Source organism: Lichenostomus cassidix, chromosome 1 (genome assembly GCF_008360975.1).
Source record: "Lichenostomus cassidix isolate B80296 chromosome 1, HeHo_3.0, whole genome shotgun sequence".
Taxonomy (NCBI): domain Eukaryota; kingdom Metazoa; phylum Chordata; class Aves; order Passeriformes; family Meliphagidae; genus Lichenostomus; species Lichenostomus cassidix.
Genome location: NC_139479.1, coordinates 31,241,840 through 31,266,463, shown reverse-complemented (window position 1 = coordinate 31,266,463; position 24,624 = coordinate 31,241,840). Strand labels below are relative to the sequence as shown.

The 24,624-nt window shown below is 42.6% G+C and overlaps 1 protein-coding gene and 1 long non-coding RNA gene across 2 annotated transcripts in view; one reads left to right on the top strand and one right to left on the bottom strand.

Annotated features, from left to right (window-relative positions):
• Positions 1-5,580: 5,580 nt before the first annotated feature.
• The window catches only part of ATP10A (ATPase phospholipid transporting 10A (putative)), a 113,900-nt gene continuing 94,856 nt past the window's right edge, over positions 5,581-24,624 (top strand). Inside the window, exon 1 of the mRNA XM_085055490.1 lies at positions 5,581-6,509. Within this exon, the coding sequence (XP_084911616.1) occupies positions 6,067-6,509 (443 nt within the window). The 5' untranslated portion in view covers positions 5,581-6,066. The remainder of the gene's footprint in view (positions 6,510-24,624) is intronic.
• Positions 7,170-8,250, bottom strand: LOC146444465 (uncharacterized). The gene is made up of 3 exons (XR_014850840.1): positions 8,154-8,250; positions 7,906-8,003; positions 7,170-7,666 (listed from the first exon to the last, which is right to left on the bottom strand). It is a non-coding gene; the product is annotated as an uncharacterized LOC146444465 (long non-coding RNA).

Here is a 24,624-nt window from a genome sequence, read left to right as displayed (position 1 = left end):
TATGAGCACAGCCTGGGAGAACTCACTGAAAGCATCCCTGCAGAGAATGACTTGGGGGTTCTGGTGGAGGAAAAACTGGACATGACCTGTCAATGTGCATTGCAGCCCAGAAAGTCAACCACATTCTGAGCTGAACTGAAGAATGTGTGGCCAGCAGGTCAAGGGAGGTGAGTCTGCCCCTCTGCTGCATTCTTGTGAGACCCCACCTGGAGGACTGTGTCCAGCTCTGGAGTGAGGCACAAGAAAGACATGGACAGACCTGTTTGAACAGGACCAAAGGAGGGACATGAAGATAATCAGTTGGCTGGAGCACCTCTTCTAAAAAGTCAGGATGAGACAGTTGGGGTTGTTCAGTCTGGAGAAGAGAATGCTCTGGGGAGACCTCACTGGATTCTTCCAGTACTTTAAGGGGGCTTATAAAAAAAGAGACAGTAACTTTTTATATGGGCAGATTTTGAAAGAATATGGAGTAGTGGTTTTAAACTAAAAGACAAGAGATTAGATGTTAGGAAGAAATCCTTTACTCAGAGGCTCTGGGACAGATTGCCCAGAGAAGTTGTGGATGCCCCATCCCTGGAAGGATGTTCAAGATCAATTTGGATGGGGCCCTGAGCAACCTGTTCTAGTGGATGGCACCATCTCATAATGGTGAGATTAGAACTAGATGATCTTTAAGGTCTTTTCCAACCCAAGCTATTCTTTGATTCTATGAGACTACGTGTGCTATATACATACATACATATATGTATATATATGCTTCTGTGTGTGCATGTGAGTGTCTGTGTGTATCTATGTATCTCCTGCAGACTGGAAGGAAATAAGGAATAATGCCATTTTGGCTGCTGTCTCACCTCATCAAATTCTGGCATTTTCAGCAGGCTGTTCACACTGAAAGCCTCTTGCCTTCTTTCTGCTAGTTCAAAACATGTATGCCTGTCCCCTTTACAGGAAGCCAGATGGGATACGTCTCATCTGCAAAGGGCAGAACAGATTTTGTCTAATGTGTGGTACCATGTCTCTACAGTTATTTTTATAGTTCTTAAAGTCCTAGATTCCACCTAAGGCCTCTGGGTGGTTAAATAATATTAAGCATGTTAATATTAAAATAAGTCCTCTGGAACAAAGAAGACTCATGAGTAATTTGACAGATGTTTCTGGCAATATCCAACATGGAAAATCTGTACTTTAGGATCATATAAATATTACAAAAGTGGCCTAGTAAATTAGACTATGTTAAAACTAGATTTGCTTCACCTTCTTATGATAGGAAGAAGCTAATTGTTAAAATGGAATAATGATAATTCTAAGCTTTCAAAAAACACAACAAGTCAAATAATGAGTTATTATATCAGCAACATATTTGGGGTCTTTTCTCTCTGTCTATGGTGTTTTCATCCTTAGCATTCAAGTGGATGCCAATTTCTAACTGTTCCACGCAACTATCAGGCAAAAGGCATTTTTTGGTTGATGTTATGATTCTCACATACTGACAAAACCCCAAGCCATAGAAAATACTTCAAACATAATCAAGGCTGCTGACTCTGGGAAGAGGAATAAAACTGGTGATCTGATATCTAAGCAACCAGCCTATTCACATAACAATTCAATAATGATTTCAAGCTGTACTGTGTGTGGCATCTAAAAGGCCAAGTTCATACAGTATCTTGGGCCAGAAATCCCTTAGCTCCTTCTAACCTTAAAGACAGTGTCATACCTTAAGGCTCAGCTTTTAGTGGCCCAGGCTATCAAAGACCTCACTAGGTATATTATCTGCATCAGTGATGCTTAGAATATCTCTCCTTTTTCAATTTTTTAAAATTTTAGCAGGCTGTTCTGAGGAAATGATCTGAGGAAAATGTGCACAGTTGAAGAAAAGAGTCAGGCACTGGGAAAGACTTTGGAGAGAGCTTGAAATTCAAGAGATACTGGGCATCAGAGGCTGGATTCAGGTTAATGGCAGGAGAAATCAGAGAACAGATACACAGCAATATGCAGTGAGATGAAAGACAGTCAGAAACAGCCATGTGAGTAAAGGAAGAGCTCTGACAGGAAGGAGACATCAGTGGGTGGCAGGGAGCAACTGGGGACAGGGCAATCCTCAGGCATTACCCGGTGGTAGTGCATTGCTCCAATGACCCTGAAAAATAGTAGAGTCCACATTTTAGCTCAGGTTAACCAGTAAATCTAATTTTTGGCTCTTGGGTCCCCAGGCTTTTCAAAACAGTCCACCTGTTTCTTGTGGGTGATACCTTGTAGGATCCATGCATCATCCGGAGTAATTTAAAGCCAATTCCCTTTCACCCCTTTCCTCCAGAAGACTCCACAAAAAGGAGATGCAGGTGTACTGCAGCTAACAACAAAAGCAGCATACTTGTCCTTTTGAAGTCAAAAGCTGGAGCCAGACTTGTGTATGTGTACTTTGTACCAGTTGCAAGCTGAATTTGCTGCCTGCCTGCCTCTTATTTCCAACCTCACATACTTGGACTATGTGGGCAGGAAGAGGTCAGATATGAGTTCAGATACAAATATTCATGCTTTCTCAAACCCTTTGTGCGCAGTTTTATTAACAAATGGAAAGGAAGGACTAAATTCTTGGGAGTGTCTACGCTGACAAAATTTTTGGCTAGAAAAGCCTGACAAACACTAGATTTTACAGGGTTTTAAAAATAAGGTTAACTCTTGTTTTTATTTATTGTGCATTTCGTGTCGTCAGGTTTTAGCCTAAATATCCAGAATTTCGGCTTCCTTGTGTGACTGCACAGAAAGCAGAGGGGTGACACATCCTTTTCCTCATGGCACTGCTTTGCAATACTCTAGCTTGCTTGTATTAGTTAAAAAGCAGTTTACTGGCAACAAAGAAATTCCTGGCCAATTATAATGAGAAGAGCTTTTCAGCTCTTGATCAGTGGGGTGTGGCATACTTTCTACTTTTTTTATGGTGAAGCTTTCCAAGGGTGGCACTTAACTACCAATACTTAGTCAAATACAAAGGCTTTAAACTGCTTTTAAATAAACGATTTTGCAAACAAATGTAGAATTCGTCAGAGGCTCCCACCCAACTTTTATCTGTCTGCTGCTATATCTGCTTGTAAAACTCAGTTTATGGGGATTACATAAAAACTTCCAGCTTCTGTTCAATATCTTTAAATGTCTCTCCTGTTACTCCTTTGCAGAAAAAGGTTTGTTAATAGGAATCTTTAGCATTTCAAAACTATGCAAGTAAAACAGGTTTTAAAGTATAGCTCACTGACTTACAGACCATTTCTTATAATTGTGGGACTGTAACCAACAATTTTGGGATTTCTGGTGTCACAGGTTTCACCGATACCATTAGGTGTAAGCACAATTCATCTCAGGTTAGGCTCTCCAAACTTGCACAAGTGTTTTCCTTAAACAACCACCTTAAGGGTTATGTGAGAATTGCCTTTTCTTACCTTTTGAGCACCGTGTTTGGAAGTTTAATGTTACTACATATCTAATCTTAAATTTACATTCCGTTACTGCTTGCTGTACCTAATGCTAAACCTAATTTTCACACCATTTTTATGTGGTGGACTCAGTGACTGAGCAACTGGCTTACTTCCCTTCCCAGCACAGGCTCTCACTACCGCACACCACAAGTGTGTGCACCATCTTTCCACACAGATGTGCTATACTCAAGCCATTTGTGAATCACCTGGCATCGATGAAGATATAACACCTCTTAGTTTGTTCTAAGAGGTGATGTGCTTTGACAAGAGAAGGGAACAAAGATTACTGCTGCTTCTCCTCTAATCACCAACTACTGTGTAAACAAGTCGGAGGGCTGTCCAGAGAAAAGATGAAGCCTGAACAGTGCTTCAGCTTCTGGAGGCCAGGGGTGAACCACAGCCCCACAAAACAGTGGGTCACAGAGGCTGGAAGGCAAGTGACAGAAAGTTCAGCAATTCACTCTTTGGAGTATCCACCACCGCCTGCAAGGAATCCTTGAATGGGTGAAGCTCAGTTTCTGGGAACATTGCACAATGATAACGTGCCCTCCTCACCCCTCTTCAGCATTTCCAAAGCACAGGAAAAATTTGTTCATTCCAGCTTACCCCTTTAAGTTAACCCCAAGTGTAAGCAAGCAAACAAACAAAACAAAACCCCACAAAAATCAACCAAACAAAACCCACAAAAACAACAACAAAAAAACCAACCAAAAAAAAAAGAAAAAGAAAAATAGAGAGAAGATTGAAATCAGAGGGCTTTTTAAATTCGTCCTCTTTTTTTTCCTCTTAACATTTTGTACTTTTCCCTTTATCAACATAGGAACAGGCTTCGCAAAAAAACCCTACGGCCAATTATCCCTTTTTCCCTTGCACTAAGTAAAGCCTTGTTTCCATATTGCAAGAGCTGAGACACCCAGGAAATCCCTGCTAAATTTGAAATAGCATCAGAAGAGTTGACAGCAGGATTGGCAAAGGATTTGCAGCTTCACACAGTACCAGTATCAGGTCATCTACCAAACTAGCACTCACCTAATGCCTTAGGGCCTGAAAAGGGTTCATAATTCACTGGAGACTTTAAAGAGCAATTACAAACATACTGCAAATGAGAGAAGGAAGGATGAAAACACAGCACCACATACAGGCTGTGTGGCTCAGGTAATGGCCTTCACTTCTAGGTCTTCAGGAAATTTGTCAGCATCTGAATTGTGGGACTAGGTACTTTCCCCAGAAGATGCCCCAGTCCTGTCCTGACCTCATATCAAGACTAGATGTTTATCCTTTGATCCTGTTTTCTGTGACAACAAGGAACATGCTGACAGGTATGAAGCTCTTGTACTCAACATGATCCCACTCTGGGATATCACAGGATCAGGACCAAGGGTCACACAATAAAATGCATCTGTGCCACAGTTCAGACACAGCCTGGAGTGACCTGTGGCAGCCTTTCATGCTGCCTGAGGAATCCCATATCCAAAGGGTCTGCTCTTAAATCCCAGCCTAAAGTGATGCTGTAAACACTCATATCACACTCAGTAGCAATAACTTAATTATTGCCTTTTTATTGATTCTTTAAATTTCTGCATTTATTTACTACATTTATTTACTTGTGACGCTAGACTATATCTTTCGATCTAGAATATTTTATATTCTCTTCCGTACTTCTTGTCTATCAGTCACGACCCGTAACTGTATCTTTCCCCAGAAACTGCAGAGCATAAACCTCACAGCAACAGGTTGGCATTTTCCAATCCTTGCTGGAAAGACCTACCGTATCACAAGAGAACAGAAAAATCCTCACCGAGGCGAACGTGCGTTACAGCACAGCACAGCACTGCCAGGGCGTGTGGGTGGGTGGCAGTGCCTAATGCTTTCCGTCGGAAACTTCATTTTTTTGGTTGCCACCTTCGAGGTGGCCCCAAGCGCCGTGGCAGCCACCAGCGGAGCTGGAGCACCACGCAGACATGAGGAGCCGGGAGGTGTTGTCCTCTGTCTCCCAGGCTAAGCACAGGGATGGGTATAAACGTGGCACACGGATTCAGGCAGAAAGCGGAGAGTTTCGCCGTGAGTCAGCTGGTAAAAACTCCCACCAGCCGCTGCCGGGGCAGCGTGGATAAAGGCCGGTGCACAGCGCCGACGCTTCAGTGGGAATTTTCTCTTTCCTCGCTCGAACCTCCTCCTCCCCACACATAACTCAAAGTCAAAAGCCGCCGCTCAAGTGTCCTGTCCAGGACGGGACGGCACTCGGGACACTGTGCGCGGCAGGGCCGCTCCCGTTTCCCGCTCCCCCCGGTGCTGCCCGCGCCCGGCCACAGCACGGCGGCCCCGCATCCCCCGCGCCCGGGACGGGAGAGGCCCGCAGGAGGAGGGCTCGGCTCCCCGCCTGCCCACGTCCCCTCCCCGGGCCAGGGGGAGGAGGAGAAAGCGAGAGAGGTCCCGGCAAAGCGGCTGGGAGCGGGTTGGAGAGAGCCCTCCTCCCCCCTGCCCGCCCCCGGAGGGGAAGAGGAAAGGAGAGCCGTGGCGGGCGGCGGAGGATGATAACTTAAGGGCCGTGCCTGGCCGTGGGAGCTGCCCGGGCGAGGACAACGAGGCGGCAGCGATGTCCCAGGGCACGGCAGGAGGAGAGGGAGCGCCCCAGGTGCTGCCGGAGGGGAAGGAGAAGCAGAGGAAGAGGAGGCGGAGGAAGAAGAAGGAGAGTAAGACGCGGCTGGTGCGCTCCAGCCTGCTGTTACCTGAGGCCGAGCCGGAGAAGTCCAAGAGGACGGTCCTGGCCTGCAACCGCCTCAAGACCACCAAGTACACGGCATTGTCCTTCCTGCCCAAGAACCTCTTTGAGCAGTTCCACCGCCTGGCCAACGTCTACTTCGTGTTCATCGCTCTCCTCAACTTCGTGCCAGCCGTCAATGCCTTCCAGCCGGAGCTGGCCTTGGCCCCCGTGCTCTTCATCTTGGCGGTCACCGCCATCAAGGACCTGTGGGAGGATTACAGCCGCTACCGCTCGGACCAGGAGATCAACCACATGGAGTGCCTGGTGTACAGCAGGTGAGGCAGGGCGGGTGAGTGCAGGGCACGGCAGTGCCCTGGTGGCAGCCAGCTCTGGGGTCCCGCCGGGCACCAGGACTCGGGAGAGCGGAGGTGAGGACGCAGGGCAGTGAGCAGGTCCCTTGTGGAGGGCTTTCGTTTCCCCTTCAAGTGCAGAGAAACTTCCAGGTGCCTGTGGAAGTGGTGTCTCCCAACTCTTTACTCAGAACTTCATACAGTCATGTATGAAGTTCATACTTTGTGAACTTCGGGAGTTCATACAGTCCTGTACCTGCAGGTGAAAGTGAATCCGCTCAGACCAGTGGGGTCCCACAGCAAATCACAGATTTATGAGTAAGCCACATTTTATATAGGTCTGCACATGTACTCTGGACCTGTTAGTGTGTTATACTTCAAAGGAAGGACGGTGCATTGCAAGTGAATGTAAGCATCACAGCAGTGTTTGATTTGCAAGCCTTTATGCAAACGCTTCCCAGTGTGAGCAGTAAATTACACTTGTGTATAGTTTCAGGCATTAATTTCATTATAGTAATGTGAGAACTCACTCAATCTGCTATTAAATCTTCAATGAGTGAAGGAAGGATAGAGGCCAGAGGCTTCTGAATTTCAGTTAGGTCTGTGAGGTTTCATGACGTGAAATTAGTGAGCCCAAACTTCGCCTTTCTCAAGAATGAGCCAGTCTTTCCACTGAACATTTATTTTTAAGCGAATGTTTTTTATTTATGATCTCAACTGTCATCATTCCCTATGACTTTGCTATTTCCCAGTGCTTGTGATGGAGCATTAGGTCATTTACGTCCTTCAGAATTAGTTTTTTTAAAGATCTGGGCAATACATTTAGAGCACTGCTTTGGTATTCGTAAACCAGACTGGAATGACTTTTGCATCAACATTTATGTGCTCAGAATCCAGCTTTACAAAAATTTTGTTTTGCTTTGCTCCAAGTACCAGTCATCTCCAGGTAGTGTAAGGCTAAGGTTTTCTGGGTGATGAGAGAATGTATTTTCTGAGAAAGCAGATTTTAGTTCCGTTTCTGATGCATGCTTCTAAGTCTAACAGAAATGAAACACGTGCCAAGAAGCTTACTCTCTGATTCCACAGACTGACTGGGAGGGTCTTCAGGGCTGACGTAAGCACCGAGACAGAGAGCAACTCTCCTATTGCAAGAAAGGCATGTGGAAAAAAAATACGCTGAAAAAGAACTCGGAAAAGGCTGCATTTTTAACATCAGCAAACTCAGCTTGTTATTTCACAAACGTAGCACGTAAGAAATCTCACCCAGGGATATTCCTCCACTAGTAGATACTCATGCATGAAAACACAAGTAAAATGGCCTTATTTCTGTAAACTAAACCAAAACCAACCCATTCAAATCACACACATAGTTACTGCTAACCTATGTCTGTGTCTAGTGCCTTGCTTGCTTGTAGTTGTCCTTAACTCTGAACACTTCTGGTGTTGAAAAAGGTGGATAGCAGGAGGTCTTGTAAGGGACTACTCATGCAGAAAATAAGATAATGATAATGAGGATGGTTAATCTAGCCTTTTCCAAACAAAATCAGTTTAGAAATAAGCTCTTGTGTCTCCCAGGTTGAAAAACATCAAGTGCCCATTGCAGAAGGTGTTCAAAATATTGACAAATACCAGTACTGGGATATTGATTCTGGAATGTTTTTCCCCCAGCAATTTTCCATATCCCTCTCTGCTGCCAAAAAAGTAGACGTGATTATGAGAAAAGGTGTGTACCTTTGATGTTAATATCACTTGTGGTCTTTTGTGAGTCCCAGCTAAGTGCAATGTCCTTTGTGATGCTTGTGTTGTTGCAGAGTAAAAGTCAGAATTGTTCCTTTTTCTGCAGAGTTTAGATTGCTGCTGAGTGACACTTACACAGATTAGTTTGGGAGTGGTTTTCCTTCGCATTGGCTTCAAAGGCACATGTCGGCCAAATCCCTGCGGGGCAGCAAACGTGGAAGTGTGAGAGTCTGTCATCTATTGAGGCACAGCTTTCTGGCTGGACGCAGAGCTGAACGCTGCATGCTTACAGCCCACCACAGAAACCTGGTCCCCAGCAGCAGCTCGCCTATTTTCACCTTCCAGCAGTCCTTAGGGAAAGCTTCTCTCCCACAATTAAAAAATACAATCAAAACATGTGGTTAAAGTAGTTTGCTTGCATGTTTTTAATCTGCCCACTTTTTCTTCTTTTGTAGCTTTTTTTAAACTTCACCAAGTCACCTTTTTAAACACCTTCCAGCTTCAGTGAGCGAGATGGGACTAGAAACTTGCTACTTTTGCAGATAAGAGCTAAGATTCTTGCTAACTCGAGTGACAGGGTACCAAGATAGAGATTTCTATCAAGGTCATTGAAGTTGCTGGGTGTGAGTTCAGAAAAGCTGTTTTCTCAGAAAGGTGTCATGCCAGGAGAAACACAAGGGACTGATCCTGACTTTTGCTTTGTTTTCTTAGTCTCTTGGTTTCTGGAAAAATGTTGAAGCATGTCACAAAAGGAAATAAATGACAGCTTTCTCCTCACATCGATTAAATACTGATCCCTAATCAGTTTTACAACGAGCAAACCAGACTCTCTCTGTCTCTCCCTCCCCCTACTTGCCACTTCTTTGTGGTAGGGGCAGACTTTGATGCAAATGCTGCTGTAAGTAGGGCAGGTTAATGAACATAGCTGCGGTCCTGTGTTCCCCTAGGACTGTCAGAGAGCAGTGACTCTTGCTGGTCAGTCCTTCATAGCTTTGAAAGAGGCCTTCTGCAAGATGGGGTGTATCCAAGTGCCAGGACTCTGTGCTGTGATGGGGCACCATTCCTGCCAGCCTTCCACACAGCTGCTAGAGCCATCTCAAACATAGGCTACAGCGTTGAAACACACTACAGCAAAATAACATGGAATTATAGCAGTTAGCAAGTGGAGACCGGGACTTTTTCTTCACAGTAGTAGAGAAAAGCCCTTTGTCTCATGTTGTTAAGTGACCAAGTAAAGATTCAAGTTGGATACTGTGTGTTCTGGCATGTATTCTTTTTATGTGTAATCCTTACATGCTTTCCTGGCTACTGAAGTACCTGTCCTCTGTTAGATACAAACAGCATTTAATGATGCAAAGCGTACAGGACAGAGAGAATGCAGGGGTAAGCAAAGCTGAGGGCAGCTCATCAGGAGGAGGTTCTACACAACTCCAGCAGTGTCCACTGCTTGGTGCTCTGGCACAGCCTGCACTGGCAGATCATGTCAATAGCTGATCTGGGGGAAAATACTGTTCTGCTGTGCTGACTGCTTGACAGCTGGCCGCCTTCCTCCTGCCTGCCCAGTGGACTCAGATGACCCATTCTCATACAGCCACTGCGGAATCAATGACTCCGTGGCTCAGAGTTGGCAACACTTACAAGACAACAGAACAGCAAAGGATGATGCAACCTAAAGTAAGAAGTTGAAGAGAGATGCAGCTTGTTTGACAGAAAAAAGACAGTTTTTGTTTAGAAATCCTGGATGTTGTGGGAAGTGGATAGTACCTCAGAAGATTATTGCTTTCTAGAGTCAGATGGAAAGGGGAAAGACCTGATTCTTTGAATAAATTGAAAGAAGCTGTTGAGTTTGAATTGGCAGCATATGTGGAGGAATGAAACACACAGGAGAATTACAGACTTGTGTTCCTCTGTGATGGACTTTGCAGGTCTGTCTGTAAGAGCAGGCAGGGTCTTATGGAAGATTTCTTAGCCAAGAGGAGCTAATAGGGCTTCTCTCCGGAGGCCTTTAAGGGCACCTCTCTCATTTGGCAGTACAGAGGAAATGAGGCACTTACTTTAGGAGGATGGTTTCACAGGTCACCTAGAATTTCGATTCTGTACAGGTGCTTAAGCTAGGAATGCGGGATGACAGCCAAAACTCTTAGTTGATTTAAATGGAGGGAAGTTACAAAGGTGTAAGAGCCCAGCCTGCAGAAAATTGTTTTTGCAAACCTGTGATCACCTTAGTCTCCTCTCTTTGTTCCTCTTCCTCCTTTCTATCACCCAGGGATGGCGGTGGAAGACTGGAGATTACAAATTTGTAATCTTAACAGTGAAATCTGTGTTACTATCTTGGACTTGGAGGATGGAAGGGTGACTTTTTTTTCTTTGCAGTCACTGTCCTCCAGTGCTCACCAGCTCTCACTGGAGTTGTGGATCACACATGTAAATGTCAGCTGTTAAATATTTGATAGAACTAAATTTGTCACTGGGCAGAAGCTTTGTTTTCAGTGTGCTGTTATAAAATATGGTATATGTTTACATGACATGTAAATAGAAGATGAATAGCGATAACTACAGTCACAACAAATAATGGCACTTGTCCATCAGGGAATTACATTTTATTACTGTCTCAGTGTTTTGCTGGTGAAATAATCTCTGCTAACATTCTTCTAGGAGCCATGTGTTCAAAACCAAAGGGCTTTGCTTTTCAAATCTACTCTTAACTCTTGCTGTGTCCATGGATGAGTTAAAGAGTGTAATGGCCTCTGCATACTGACCAGAGAATGATAACTGCTTCTTTTGTCTACCTATTACTTACAAATCGATAACAAATTGCAATTTATGACTGGATACTTGTCACCCATGAGGTGAGGAAAATGTTTAATGGGGCATTCAGACAGCTATCAAAGCAGACTGTTTTATATTAAATGTTAATTTTTTCTGCAAAACTGAAAAGGAGAGAAGAAAGTTTGATGTGGGCAATGTTTCCTATAATTTCAAAAATATGCTGCCTTCTTCCCTCTGCCAACCCACCTGTGAAAGGAATTCCAGTCTTGGAGAAAAAGATACAGCAGTATTACCAAATCCTCACTAAGGCACATTAGATCCCACTCGTGGCCTCAGAAATAGCCAGACGATGACTTGCCTGCAACCACTTCACTTCTTAGATACCTTATTTTGCTGGCAACACCAGTCTCTGAGGAATTAGGTTGTGAATATCTCCCACTACTACCATAGTCAAGAGTAGCTTCTTGTCCCAAAACGTGCTGGCAGGTAAGACATTTCTCACCAGAAGAAACAAGCTTGTCTCCCTTCCAGAACACAAATATCACTAGACTCAAAAGGAAACTACCTGGGATTACTCAGTTTCCTCTGTGAGTGAGTTTGGTGCACAAAAAGCTGAAAGCAGGAAGTAGCAGTCTGAATCTGGTGGTGAAGTCAGTGTTCCTTCCTTGAGTGTAAAAAAAATGCATCTCTGTTCATCTTACTGTGTCTTTGTCCTTCACTTCAGTTTGAGCCAGTATGGCAGTGACTAAATTCAGTGAGAGATGTGGTAGAGACTCCTCTGTTAGACTGATAAGGGAGCAGCTTTATTCTGCAGTAGAGTTTATCCAAGTAGCAAGGGATGTCTGTACTAATCTTCTGAGATGTAGCCAGCTGGAATGTACAGAAGAACCCATCTCTCTGTCCAACTGTATGTATGCAGTTTATTTGCTATTCAGTGTAGGGTAAATTTTCTAAGTGCCTGAGCTTCTCTACTGGAAAAGAAAAATGCTTGCCTCTTATTACTAAGCTCTTTCATTTGTACTGGATGTCATGAGAGCTGTTGTAGGCTGTTTCACATGCCTCTGGCTGACTGCCAGAGAAGATGCTGTTAATCTCCACTGAAAGACCTGGTGATGTCCCCAAATCAATTTTTCTTGTTACGCACTGCACTCCAGAAAGACACCATAATCTCTTGTGCTTAGCAGACCACAGCCCAGAATTATAGGTGGCCACCTTGTGTGCAGATCTACTTGCTGTTGTGTGTCTTTATTAACTGGAGACCAAGATTATTGCTAGAGGTGGCCAAAAGAATAACAGCTCTATTTGATTCTGTCAGACTGCATTTCCAAAGAAAATACATGAGAGAAAAGAATTGCATGTACTGTTGAACTCTGCCTGATACTGTGATTCCAGATTCCATGTGTCATTTAGTCAGCAGAACTGAAAACCAGAATTGAAACACATGTGAACCATGCAAAAAATCAATGTTTATGGAACTGCTTACTAGCTAGCTTGGCATAACTTAGCTAGGACATTCCTTCCACAAGCAGATCAGTCATCCAGAAGTACTTATAAGAGAAAGAAGGGTCCCTGCCATGGGGCAGGACTTTTACAGGTACCTCGTCCAGGCTTACACAACACTTATGGATGAGCAGGTTGCTTACCTTGACACAGCACCAGGAAAAGCCTGAGTGCCACATCTCCCTGCTGTGTAATTCCACATGCTTCTAATTTGTGGGATGGTTACTCTGTGCAAGAGTGGTCTGGGGGGTGCATCTGCTCTTCCCCTGCAACACCAGGCTTTTTGGGAATGTGGAGCTTTTGTGTGCACAGTAAGGTCGATGCTGCTGGGAAGCCAAATGCGCAGCTTCAGGATTACACCCAGTTTGCAGGATTTACGCTGTGCAGGCTTGGTTTTAGCAGTCGCATATATTGAAAGCAATTGAGTTCATGAAAAGCAGAACAATTTGTTTCACTTCACATTGCTGTGGACGTGAAGCAGTTTCCATGGCTTACCTTCAGCCTTTTCACTTGGGAGTGTTCACTAATGCAGCTGTGGTAGTGAACCCAGAAGAGATTCACAGGAGGAACGTGATTTGTACCCACCAGCACTGTCTTGCTTTGTCTCACCAGAATGTGGAAGCAAGACAGTCTCCATGCACTGGGTCAGGGAGAGTGCATTTCAGGGAATGGCATAAAGTGAGGAGCCTGCTAAAAGCCAGGACACTTACCTTCATGAGTAAATTTGTGTAGTTATAGGCAGCAGCTTCCTCTGTTGCACATCAAGCGCAAAAGTTGACTTGCACCCAAAATTCAGCCACAGTGCATTCTTGGTGAAAGATGCTGGTTTATACCTTCTCCTAAGTAGTTGCTATTGGTGCTGTGCAGGGGAGAAGAGCTGCAAAGGAGGAGCCTGAGTAGTGCTAATACAGAAACCAACTGAAGAATGTACATTTTCAAATGTATCTTTGATTGTGAAAAATTAGATAAAGTAAACCTCAGATTCAGTTTGCGATGACCTGCATGTTTCTGAGTGAATTGATTTAATCGTTGCTGTACAGGAAGTGGGAATGAGGGGCGTTCAAAGTGATAGCTTACAGTGCCTGTAAGGTGTGAGCTCAGAGGAACATCTTTCTCTTTTTACTCTTTCAAGGATATAAGTACACAGTCTGTCCACAACAGGCTAGGCACCCAACAGTGGGATGCTCTGCACTGTGGGCTGCTGGGGATATCTAACCCTTCAGAGCTGGCAAACTACTGTCTAGGCCTTTGCTCCAACTGTGCAATGTTTTAACTTTGTTTCAGAACTGTTGCAGGTGAACATCTCTGCCATGTTCAGCCCACATCCTTCAGGCCATGTTGGTTAAAGGACAGTCTTGAGCTGGCAAGGCGTGAGTTTTCAAGGGTGGGAAACATCTTCCATCTCCAGTGCTCTTTTGTTGCAATTTCATTATTGTCAGACCACAATTTCTCTAGAATGACAAGTAGGCCACTCACTTTAGTTCAGCGGCCAACATTTGCATTGTGCCCAGTCATTTCATAAACCCAGACTCTGCTGGAGATTTGTTTTAACAGGCATGGAGGTCACTTGTTTTGTTTTTGTGTTCTGGTTATCAGGAAATACTGACCTACTTCAAAGAAGCGTTTAACTCCTTGACTGACAACTGACTTCAGTTCTTATATATCTGTGCTGCTACATTAACACTGAGGGTGTGAACACTATTACAGAATATTTGTTATCTCTGTATTTTCGATGGAGGTTTTAGTTTTGACATTTTGAATAAAAAGAGAAAGTCCACTATGAAGTGACAGCATTTTTAAGCAGAGGTCTTTTATCTTTGTGTATTATCTTGCACTTCCTGGGCTTTTTCTGGGTCTCACAGCCATATACCTATATCCTCAGCCCCTGTCTGTTCACCTTCCTGCCTTACAGTAGCAACTTGAATTTGCCTGTTTTGGCTATGTTAACTATTTTGTGTGTTCACTAACTAGGCATTGGGAAAGTTGCGAAATCTCCCAAAATATTGATGCCAACACAGGAAGTGCAGAACAGCAGTCATCTTAATACATCTTTGAATATGTACTCAACACCTGGATGTGGAATAAGATGCCGCAGAAAATTTGCCAGTGAACAAATTTTAGCAGCCAGATATAGCAGCCAAACCCTTGAAGATGCAGAAAGTTCATTAACTACATTAGAAAGATGTAATTTATTTTGGGCAAAAGTAGATTATAAGACGTCAAATATAATCCACCTAAGTCTAATCCTGCAGTTATAGTGCATTATTTTTGCATGGGCCTACACTTACATTTGGAGGTTTGAATGGTTCCTGTATTTTTTTTTCTCCCTTTTAAGTATTCCCATGTTCTCATTGTCAGCTTCTCCTTGCTATACTTCCCTCTGCTGTATAGCTGCAGAGCTGTGAAGCAAAATCTCAGTCTTACACCATTTACCAGAATAGAGACATATATTGGCTTTATCTGCGTGTTTGAGAGCATGTTGATCTTCCTTCCTTCTCTCTCCTAAGTTCCTGTTTTAACAGAGAAGCTTGGACTGGGGTACCTATCTCCTGACAGAGCCACGGATTTGCATCTTGACTCTTCTGCAAATGCCAATAGTTGCTTTCCCTGTGAACAGTAGTGAACTGATGATAGTAGCTACCTTGTAGGAAGCCCTCTTAAGTGCTAATTAGGTTCTCTCTGACCTGACAAGGGTACTTTCTAAAGGAATTTGTAATACTCTTTCTGGAACATGAGGTGAGATTTATTTCACATGTCTTTTAGCTCAAAGGTACAAGTCCAGTATGACGAAATCATCTACACTTGTGCCAAAATCAGTGGAGAGCATTGAATGGTTTTGGGGGAGGAAGGGGAAATCTTTCCAGCTTATTTGAGACACTTACCTTAGAGTCAAGAGATTTGACCCAGGAGGTCCTTACCTCTCTCCAGTGATGATACAGGTGAAGCTGAACTAGGTGGCTTGCTTACACAGCTGAGTTCAGGTAAGATGAATCCTGGTAGTAAACTTAGAGGGGATAGATTTTGCTTCCTGTTAATTAACATTCCATATGATTTTTTGACTGTAGGAGAGTAAGTAGCCTATCCTGCTCAATATACTTAATGATTTATTTAAGAACTATTATTTAAGACTCACAGATTCTTAAATAATGTAGTATGTTTACCTGTCAGGTGAAGGGGATAAACATAATATACACTGTTTCATCTCCTGCCATATTCTGCCTTCAGCAATAGCCATTGAGTTATTGTTCACACTCACGAAAAACATTTATATCATCTATTGCAGTGCTGAGAAACAATATAAGAGATTAGTTGTTGTCAATACATAACTTTCTTTGAATGACTGATTACATTTGCATTTCTGTGGAGGTTTTCAGACTGTCCTCATAATGTGAGGAATCTTGGTATTTTGGGGATGTTATTTGTTCTTTAACTTCAGATGCAGCTTTTGGGGATGATTAGGTCAACTAATCTCTGTGTCTCTAAAATGCAGAGGGCAGTTGTGTGTTTGATATATTCATGGATGTTACAAGAATGAAAGTGGGGCTTCAGTGTCAGGTGTCTTACAATTATCAGATAGAGCTACTGGGCTTCTTCTGGGTTTTGCCCAGTAGGCTGAGTTCAAATCTGCAGGTGATATTGCCAAGTGATCAGGGATTGAATACATACAAAATTTATTTTCAGTGCAGTTCCCTGTGTCTGCCTGCTTTTTGTGTCAGGATCCTGGCTCTGTGTGGAAGCTTCTTTTTCTGTCAGATCCTGTGGAAGCTTTCTAAAATTGAAGCTCAACAGAAAAGGTGTACCACGGCTGAGCCAACCATCAGTCTAGTAGTGCTGATGTTTAATCTGCTACACCCATTTTCCAAGAGTCCATTTAAAAGTCTGTAATAGTCTTTGTCATGGACTGAACATGGACTGACTGCATATATCCATGATATATCTTCAATTTGAGGAATACCTCTGTGGACTGACATCTGCCAGCTCACGCTACAAAAATTTGTGTGAGACCAGTAAGAACCATCTGCAAAGAATATTGCTGTATAGGACCCCCAAACTGATGATGTATCTCGGTATGTAGACCTAAGAAAGCTAGCAGTGAAATGTAGTCCAGGTTGGAAAACCAACAACAACTTTGTGTGTTTGCAAAGTGTTTGGTTGGTTGTTGTCCTAGGTTACAATATAGATGTAGTTAAGTATTCTATTACCACCAGCTGTGGGCCGTTAGCTGCCATCACCTGCTAATGACCCACTCCGGATGACAGGCAATGGGCCATCCGTTAGCTGTTACCAGCTGCTAACGACCCACCCCGCATGACAGGCAATGGGCCATCAGGGACCCACCGTGTGACTCATGGACTTATCTCATCCCATTGTGAGATGCTCTGCCGAGGAGGGAGGAGCCAGGTGTTCCCACCTGGATATAACCTGGCCCTGGAACTGCCTGAGCGAGCCCTGTCTACTGGGTTCCCAGAGGACGAGAGCTACTACTGGATCTTCAGCTGGAGACTAGACCTTCACAGGATCACCGCTTCAACTGGACTACTTCAGTTGGACTGCTACTACCACCCTAACAGGGTGTTAGGTTGTATCTGACTTTGTCAGTGCTTTTCCTTGTATTATTTCACTTATTTTTAATTTCAATTTTGACTTGTGATCTCCTACTGGTTTGCTTTCAAACCAACACAGTTGTTAATGTGGTTTTTATTTTGTTGAGTTTGTGTGTGTGTCTGTGTATTTGTTTTTTCTTCCAGTTAATACAAAGGTACAAATTATCAGTTAATACCCCAGTTTCAAAACTGTTGAAGAATCAGCCTGATCTTTACCAGTTTCACTAAAGATAAAACTAATGAGAAAACTTACGTCCAAAACATTTATTTCCTTTTAAACAGAAGTACTGAAGAAGAACCTAGCATTATAGAGGCAGTAATAGTATTTTTGAAGCACATACAGTCTCTAACTTTTAAAGCCTTTGCTCTGCATTTAAGTGTAAGATTTCTCTAAAATTCCCTATGGTTATTCTAAATTCCATCCTCCTTGGAATGCAGGGAGCAGAAGAGGGGGAGAGTTCCTGAGTTTATTTTCAATGGCATTTGGTTTGGCTTGAAGGATTTTTATAATGCTAATTTGGTCCTTCCATATTAATTCATGTTCTTCCTCTGCTGCTCCTAAATTGGAAACTTTCCATTTTACATCTGGCAGTCTTGTCCTCAGTTGTTTAACCTTTATACTTTATCACTAGAAATAGCTGTTTTGTGCATGGAATCCAGCCTCTTAGTCATAATAACATTCCCTTCAGCTGTCCTATCTGGCAACTTCTAGAAAGGTTTTCAAGTTGGGGGTTTTTTCTTGTTTTGTTTTTAAACCACTATTTCCATTTACAGAAAGTATGCCTGAGTTGACAGTGCTGCACCCTACCAAAAAGTTTTAAGCAAGAAAACTTCAAGACATACTCTTTACCCCTTGTAGGAAGTATGGGAAGACAGCCTAATGTAGAGACAGAAGTGGTAAAGACCTGTGAGGCATCATCCCCACTAGTTGAGCAGGATTCAAATTAGATGCAATCCTGATTGCTGATCATTTGGGAGCACAGTTCTTACTTTTACAGTTACTGAATATACATCTCAGATGCTCAAGACTTCTTTGGGATATGTCCTCATTAATGTCTAGCTCCTTTCTGACCTGCTCTTGTAACTGATGAGTTCCAGTTAGATTCCAGAGCAGTTCATTCAACTGAGAGCATATACAATATGAAAATACAGTCTGTGAAGGATAGGTTCCCAGTCAGTGTTCTCTGTAATTTTATTATGATGTTACACACCTGTACATGGTCAGTGGGAGCTCTAAGGTGGTATGCAATATGCACCAGGTATTTAGAAAGCTTAATCTTTTCATCTCTTTGCCCAAGTCTAACTCAAATAAGAAGCAAAACCCAGAAAAAAAAGGATTTTTTTTTTAAGTGTGACTTCCTATGCAGTTGGTTATGTGAATGCCAGTTCTTCAAACCCTCAGTTGTAAAAGGTGTGTTTATGCAGCACACATTCAGCATGAAGCATGGCTGTCCCAGCTGGTGTGTCTCAACACCTTCAGAGCCCCATGCAGAGGTGCTTGCTGCTCTGGAAGCAATTTGGGCCATTACTGTCTCTTAGCAGCGTTTGTCAGCTCAAACACAGCCAAGTTCACATGACTAACACTTTTCTGTGTGTGGATGGGGCACAGCTGGTGGGGGCAGCCCTGCACCCTCCTCTAATTTATTGTACTTAGACTGATGAAACCCCGTAAGAAAAAAGCATGTTCAGTAAATGCGTATACAAATTACATGACTCTGCTTAATTTGGGGTGGTTATTTCAGTTTAACTGTGACCAAATAGATAGTAAACCATGATTCTCGCTACTGGCAGTTTATGCAACACTGTTTCCTTTATAACTTTGGATCAGAAAGTAAATTGTATGAAATAAAATTCTGTCAAAACACTCCTTTTTTTTTTTAAAGACACATATAGATAGTGTGATTTGCTATGTCAGCACAGATCAAATTATCAGGAGACTCATGATTCATGGTTGAAAAGCAAATTAAAAAAGCTGGATATAGGCTTAAGATATTCAAGTGAAGCAGATATAAGGAAGTGCTACTGCAAGTTGTTATTCTTCTCTCATCATATATCCTATCGTTCTATATCCTTCTGCCATCTGAATCCTTTTTTACTGAGAACTTAGGTGAAAAAGCTGCTGTTAAATTCTTAGGAAGGGAGCAGAACATTCTTAGGAGTTTCACAAAGCTTAAAAAAAGTAGCCTGTTTGTGTCACAGCAGCATAGGCAGTTCATGTTCCAGAGTAATGTTTACCCTGCAAGAAGTCTGCTGGAGAACTCTGTTTGAGCCATGAATTTTCACCTGGCTTTCAGAAATAAGGCCCTTTTTGCAAGTCAGACCTTCTGTTAGTCAATAAGACACCCTTCTTATGATTTACAGGCTCTCCTCCCATGGCCTTAAACATCACTGGCTATCCTACCTGACGTCTGTCTGCGTCTGTCTCTGTTGTAAGGGCAGTCCCTGTGATTGTGGGGGACTCAAAGGCACATTTATTCCACCCTGCAAGGAGGTGTGCACGGGCGCTGCGGCAGGCTGCTGTGTTGGTCTGGGCAGAGCCCAGCACGGAATGACTCCGATGAGTGTCTGAGCTGCTCAGTGAGGATTGCCAGCCAGCCTGCATGAGGCACGTCACGCCTTGTCACAGTCACGCTGCTTGGAGAGGAAAGCTGGCTGTGCAGCACTCGGTTCAAAACTCTCCAACTCGAGTTTCAAAATTATTTTGCACCTCAGAAAACTCTGTGAGCCTCGTTTACACACGCTAATCAAGGAGAAATATCGATGTTACAATGTTTACAGCTGTATATAGCACCATCAAATCAACAGTCCTTGGACTGAGAAAGTATTAAAAATACGACTGGGAGTTTAATAAGTCTTGAAATTTATATGAGTGGAGTCATAGCTGTTTCTCTGTAAGGAAGTAGAGAGCATTTTGTAAATACCAGTTGGGTGCTTTACAACAGGATGGGTATGAGAAGGAAATGGCCAGAGTGACAGGTTTGCTGTGTTGTCAAGAGAAAGTGTGGCTTCACATGTAGCAAGTTAGCAGTTTGTATGCTGGGACAGCTGTCTGTTTTGCACAGCTGTGCTGTATCAAGAAACCTCTGAGCAATAGACAGCAAACAGCCACTTTAGGGGAGCCATGACACAATAGCAGAGGTAGGTCTTTTTTCCTTAGGCCTTCAAAGAGTACAGAAACTGATGGCTGAAATAACCAGTGTTTCCTAGGTACTAAAACCAGTCAGCACACAACAGCCAAGAAATTGGAAATCCAGCCTTTTTGTCATGTCCTGGAATTATGATTCGGCCAGCTCAAACTTTTGATTCTGGTTTTACATTTCCAGGAGAGGCACTTCACTTCTGAAGGTGTGTTTTGAACTTTGTTGGCACAGAGAGGGCTGATGGTTGACAAAGAGATCACTCTGCAAGGGTGGTACACGCAGTCCTTAATTCAACCTGCTGGGAGAAGGAAGAGCAGAGCCAAACTTCGTGCATCAGTAGCACTGACTCTGTCTCCTGTTTCACGTTATTAAAATAACACTTCCGTGGTTTTTTAAAACGCGTTTTCCTAAATGCTTTCTAATGCCCATTACAATTTTAGATTCTGGGAAATAAATATTTTTCTGCTACCGGTGGTTTTTTTTGTTTTGTTTTTCCACCACTTGGCAAGCACTGATATTTGGGGGTTTTGTATTTTGTTTTGGTCATTCTTCCACAATATTTAGGATGAAGCAGAAATTAACTTTGCTAGCAACACCTTGCAGATACACACACACAAAATGCTTGAACTTGCCAAAACAAGTTATTTTTTGCATCAGCATTCTTGAGTTTATTTTCTGCTTGCATGTTTGCACAAACAGAGTGCTTCTTCCCAGCTGCTGTGGACAAAACATTGTGTCTGCAAGATCGAAAAACTAGTGTCTTTTTAGTTAATACTGTAGAGGCCAGCTATAGAAGTTGAAGAAAAATATGCACAATTTGATTATTAGAAGGCCACTTAAAATATGACCAATGTTAAGATAAGTTAAAAAATATGGAAAAAGACAAATGGGGTTCCAGCCTCTAATATCAGTAAAAATTCTTGGTGCTTTATAACTGGGTCTTGAAATGAGCCCTGGGAGTAAACTAGGGCTCTGTGGTTTTGATTTACATCCAACTCTTGATTTCTTTTTTGATGGACACTTTTCTATATCATGACAGACTAATTTCACTTCACAAGCACATCCACTCTCCTTGCAGCAAGATGGGAACATCACCTGTATGAGCAAATCAGCAGTCCCAAGGCAAGTTATATGCTCCCCCAAAAGGAGGGCTTCAAGGGCATCTGTGAATGAAGATGTGCTTACTGTTTCCTTCCTGTTCATCCAGAACACTTTTAAGTAACCCATCTATGCAAGAGTTGTGTTCCCTCCTACCTCTTTTTTTACTTCTCTTGTTTGGTCTAGTGTCTTGCTGAATTGCTGAAAGGATATGACAATCATTTTGGGAAAGAGACAGTGTTGACTCCTAAAGGCACTTATAGAGAGTTAGAATGTCTCCACTCAGGTCTTCAAAAGGATCTTGAGCAAGTTGCATAACCCTTTCTGTGTGTCAAAGTCATAGTCCTCAAAATGGGAAAACCATGGTTTATTTCATAGAGGTTTTTTTTTTAGTTTGAGCCAGGACTTTTGAAAGGGGTCTTTGTTGTGATTTGATTCCCCTTAAAACTGAATGGGAGTTCAGTGCTTAGATTTTTCTCATTTCAACAGTATTCAAATCAGCTATCTTAAGTGAAAAAGCTTATTTTTGTTTCTTCTTGGATTTTTGAGTTATTACTGATCTGAATTCACAATCTCTTCAAATGGAGTAGCAAATAAATTATAGGAAAAATACAGTTTCAGTTATAAAGAAATCTATATCTGCCATCTGTAAGGGACTGATTAGTCCCAACTCTACTGTGGTAAATGGATTATCATTACTGTACTTCTCCCACAATCCTCACAGAAACCCTGAAATAAAAAAGATTTTAAAAGGGCATTGTCAGGCACCCCAGAAAAAAAAAGGTGAGCATTTAGTTAAGACAAAGCAAAACATTTGGAGGTGCCATATGCAGAAACAACCACTTCAGAAATGCCTCTTTACTGAAGAAATGTTACTGAACAATAACAGTTGCCAGCTGGTAGAGATGGAACACTTTGGAAGTAGAGGTGAAATTCAGAATCAAAACATATGTACAGTAACAAATTACAGGCAGAAAGAGAGAATATTTCAAGTTCTCCATCATGTTCTCTAACTACAAATAATCCTGTGAAATATTTGTTCTAAAGGTCAAATAAAAAAAAGCTTCAAAGCAAAAACGGTAATATTGAAACTGTCTCTAGAAGGTTTATTCTGAAAATATTTCAGGAGGTGACAAACCTTTCTCATGCAATAGTTTTACAGGTTTTAACTGGAGGTAATGAGGAGTTCTGCAGACATCTGGGCTTGAGGATCACTTACATCATCAGACTGAAAACAAGGGGGAGTGGTTTTGGAAAACTTGTTCAAAGAAAGTGCTGATAAGTGAGGGAAACATTCAGTCAAATTCAGTGTACACTTACCTTCCCTAGGATTGGACTGTGCAACAATTTTAAACTCAAATATTTAGATTGCACACTAAGAAGAGATTCTCTACTGGAAGGGTGGTGAGGCACTGGAACAGGCTGCCCAGAGAAGCTGTGGATGCCCCATCCCTGGAAGTGTTCAAGGCCAGGTTGGATGGGGCTTTGAGCAACCTGGTTCAGCTGAAGTTCCCTTCCCATCCATGGCTGAGAGGTTGGACTAGATAGTCTTTGAAGATCCCTTGCAGTCTAAACCATTCTCTAATTATATGCAGGAAAATAAAGGACTTGCACATGAATATCTGCTCAGACAGAAAGGTGGGGTCTCAGAAGGCATGAGATTAAGGCATAAATTAGCCTCTGTACCAACAGCCAAACCTTCTTTATACTGTTGAAGTTGTTTGGTATTCTCTGAAACCATCTAGATCAACATGAGATTTCTTTTGCAAGTCTTAAACTACTTGGATGTTAGGTATCCAGTCCCACTGAACTCTTTTTCCTGTACGTTATCATGTGAAAAAAGATGGGAATCTCCAGAGAGCTGTTGGTCCTATCCATCTTCTGCTAAGAAGAACCACCTACCAAAGGTGTCCTTCCCCTGCTTTGCCATCTGTTATGGAGACAACGAAGCATGTAGGGCAGATTAAATCCCTCACATCTATACAGCTTAAATAAGGTGGAATGAAAACCTTGTCTCACCTGAAGGATAGATGTGGATGTGCATAAAGGTGGTCTTAACAGGACAGTATTTTACCTTTATACTGGTGATTAGAAAATTGGATCATACTAACAGACCCATGCCCTGTTCAGTGTAAATATCAAACTTTGTTACCAGTTTTGACCTAAATGTTAGGTAGTTTTCTGTGGGCGATTGAATTTGGGGTCCTCAGCCTGGTTCATGCAAAGTCCCGTTTATTGTACAAAGTACATCATCTTTTTTACTATTACAAACTTAACTTAGCCGTTACAAGAACTTTAGTTTCCAGGGTTACATGTTTTACTTTCCTAATGGGTCACTGATCGCTGTCATCTTGCCCCATCCCTCCTGTTGCATAAGGCAAACACAGTCATGTCCTGCTCTTCCTCCCAGCCCTTGCTAGGGGGGATTCAGCTTATCTCTCTTAATGTCTCACATTAACTGATAACAAAAGACCTCAATAGCTGCTGGACCTCGCAGCTAACACCCTGAACTCCCACAGTTTTCGTCCTAATTAGTGCTGTTCTATTGCTTTATACAGGTTGGGATGTGCTCTCTCTGAAACAGCTCTACTCAAGTACCTGCAAGTATCGCTAAGCTTCTTTATAGCACCAAATCCCATACCCCATTATAGGCCCAATTTTGTCAAAACTCCTGTAATTTTGTTAGTGCGCCTGCTGTTTTTCTAGCAATTGTCATGCTTCATTTCTCACTGGAGAGACATTACTTTTCCTATCAAGTGTGATTGAAGCTAGCAAACTGAGCAGCGAGTCCAGACCCAGGCCATCCCCAGCCCTGCATCAATATGATGCCAAAGGGAGCTTCCAATGTCAGCCTCGTGTTACTAGTGGATGGAGCCTTTCTGCCCGTGTGCCTCTGCCACCACTCCCGCCCAAGAAACACAGGCTTTCAATAGCTGTGAGCATATCCGAGTCCACTCAGATCTACTGCCAAAGGAAAATGTTAGGTTAACCCTTCGTAACATATTAAAAAATGGCATGGGAAGCCACTTTGCATTTCTTGAGCAGTAACTCATGTTTTCTTAAAAACAAAGGAGATACCAAAATGCTATTTAGAAGCATTAAAAATTTTAAATTTATAAATAGTTAGTGCTAAAGTCTTTCTGGTAAAGGATTTGATGATGCTTCAGAAAACATTCCACTATCAGATATATAGGAATTTTAGATGCTTTTTCATTTTCATTAGCATTGACATTGCTGCAGAATGGTATCCTC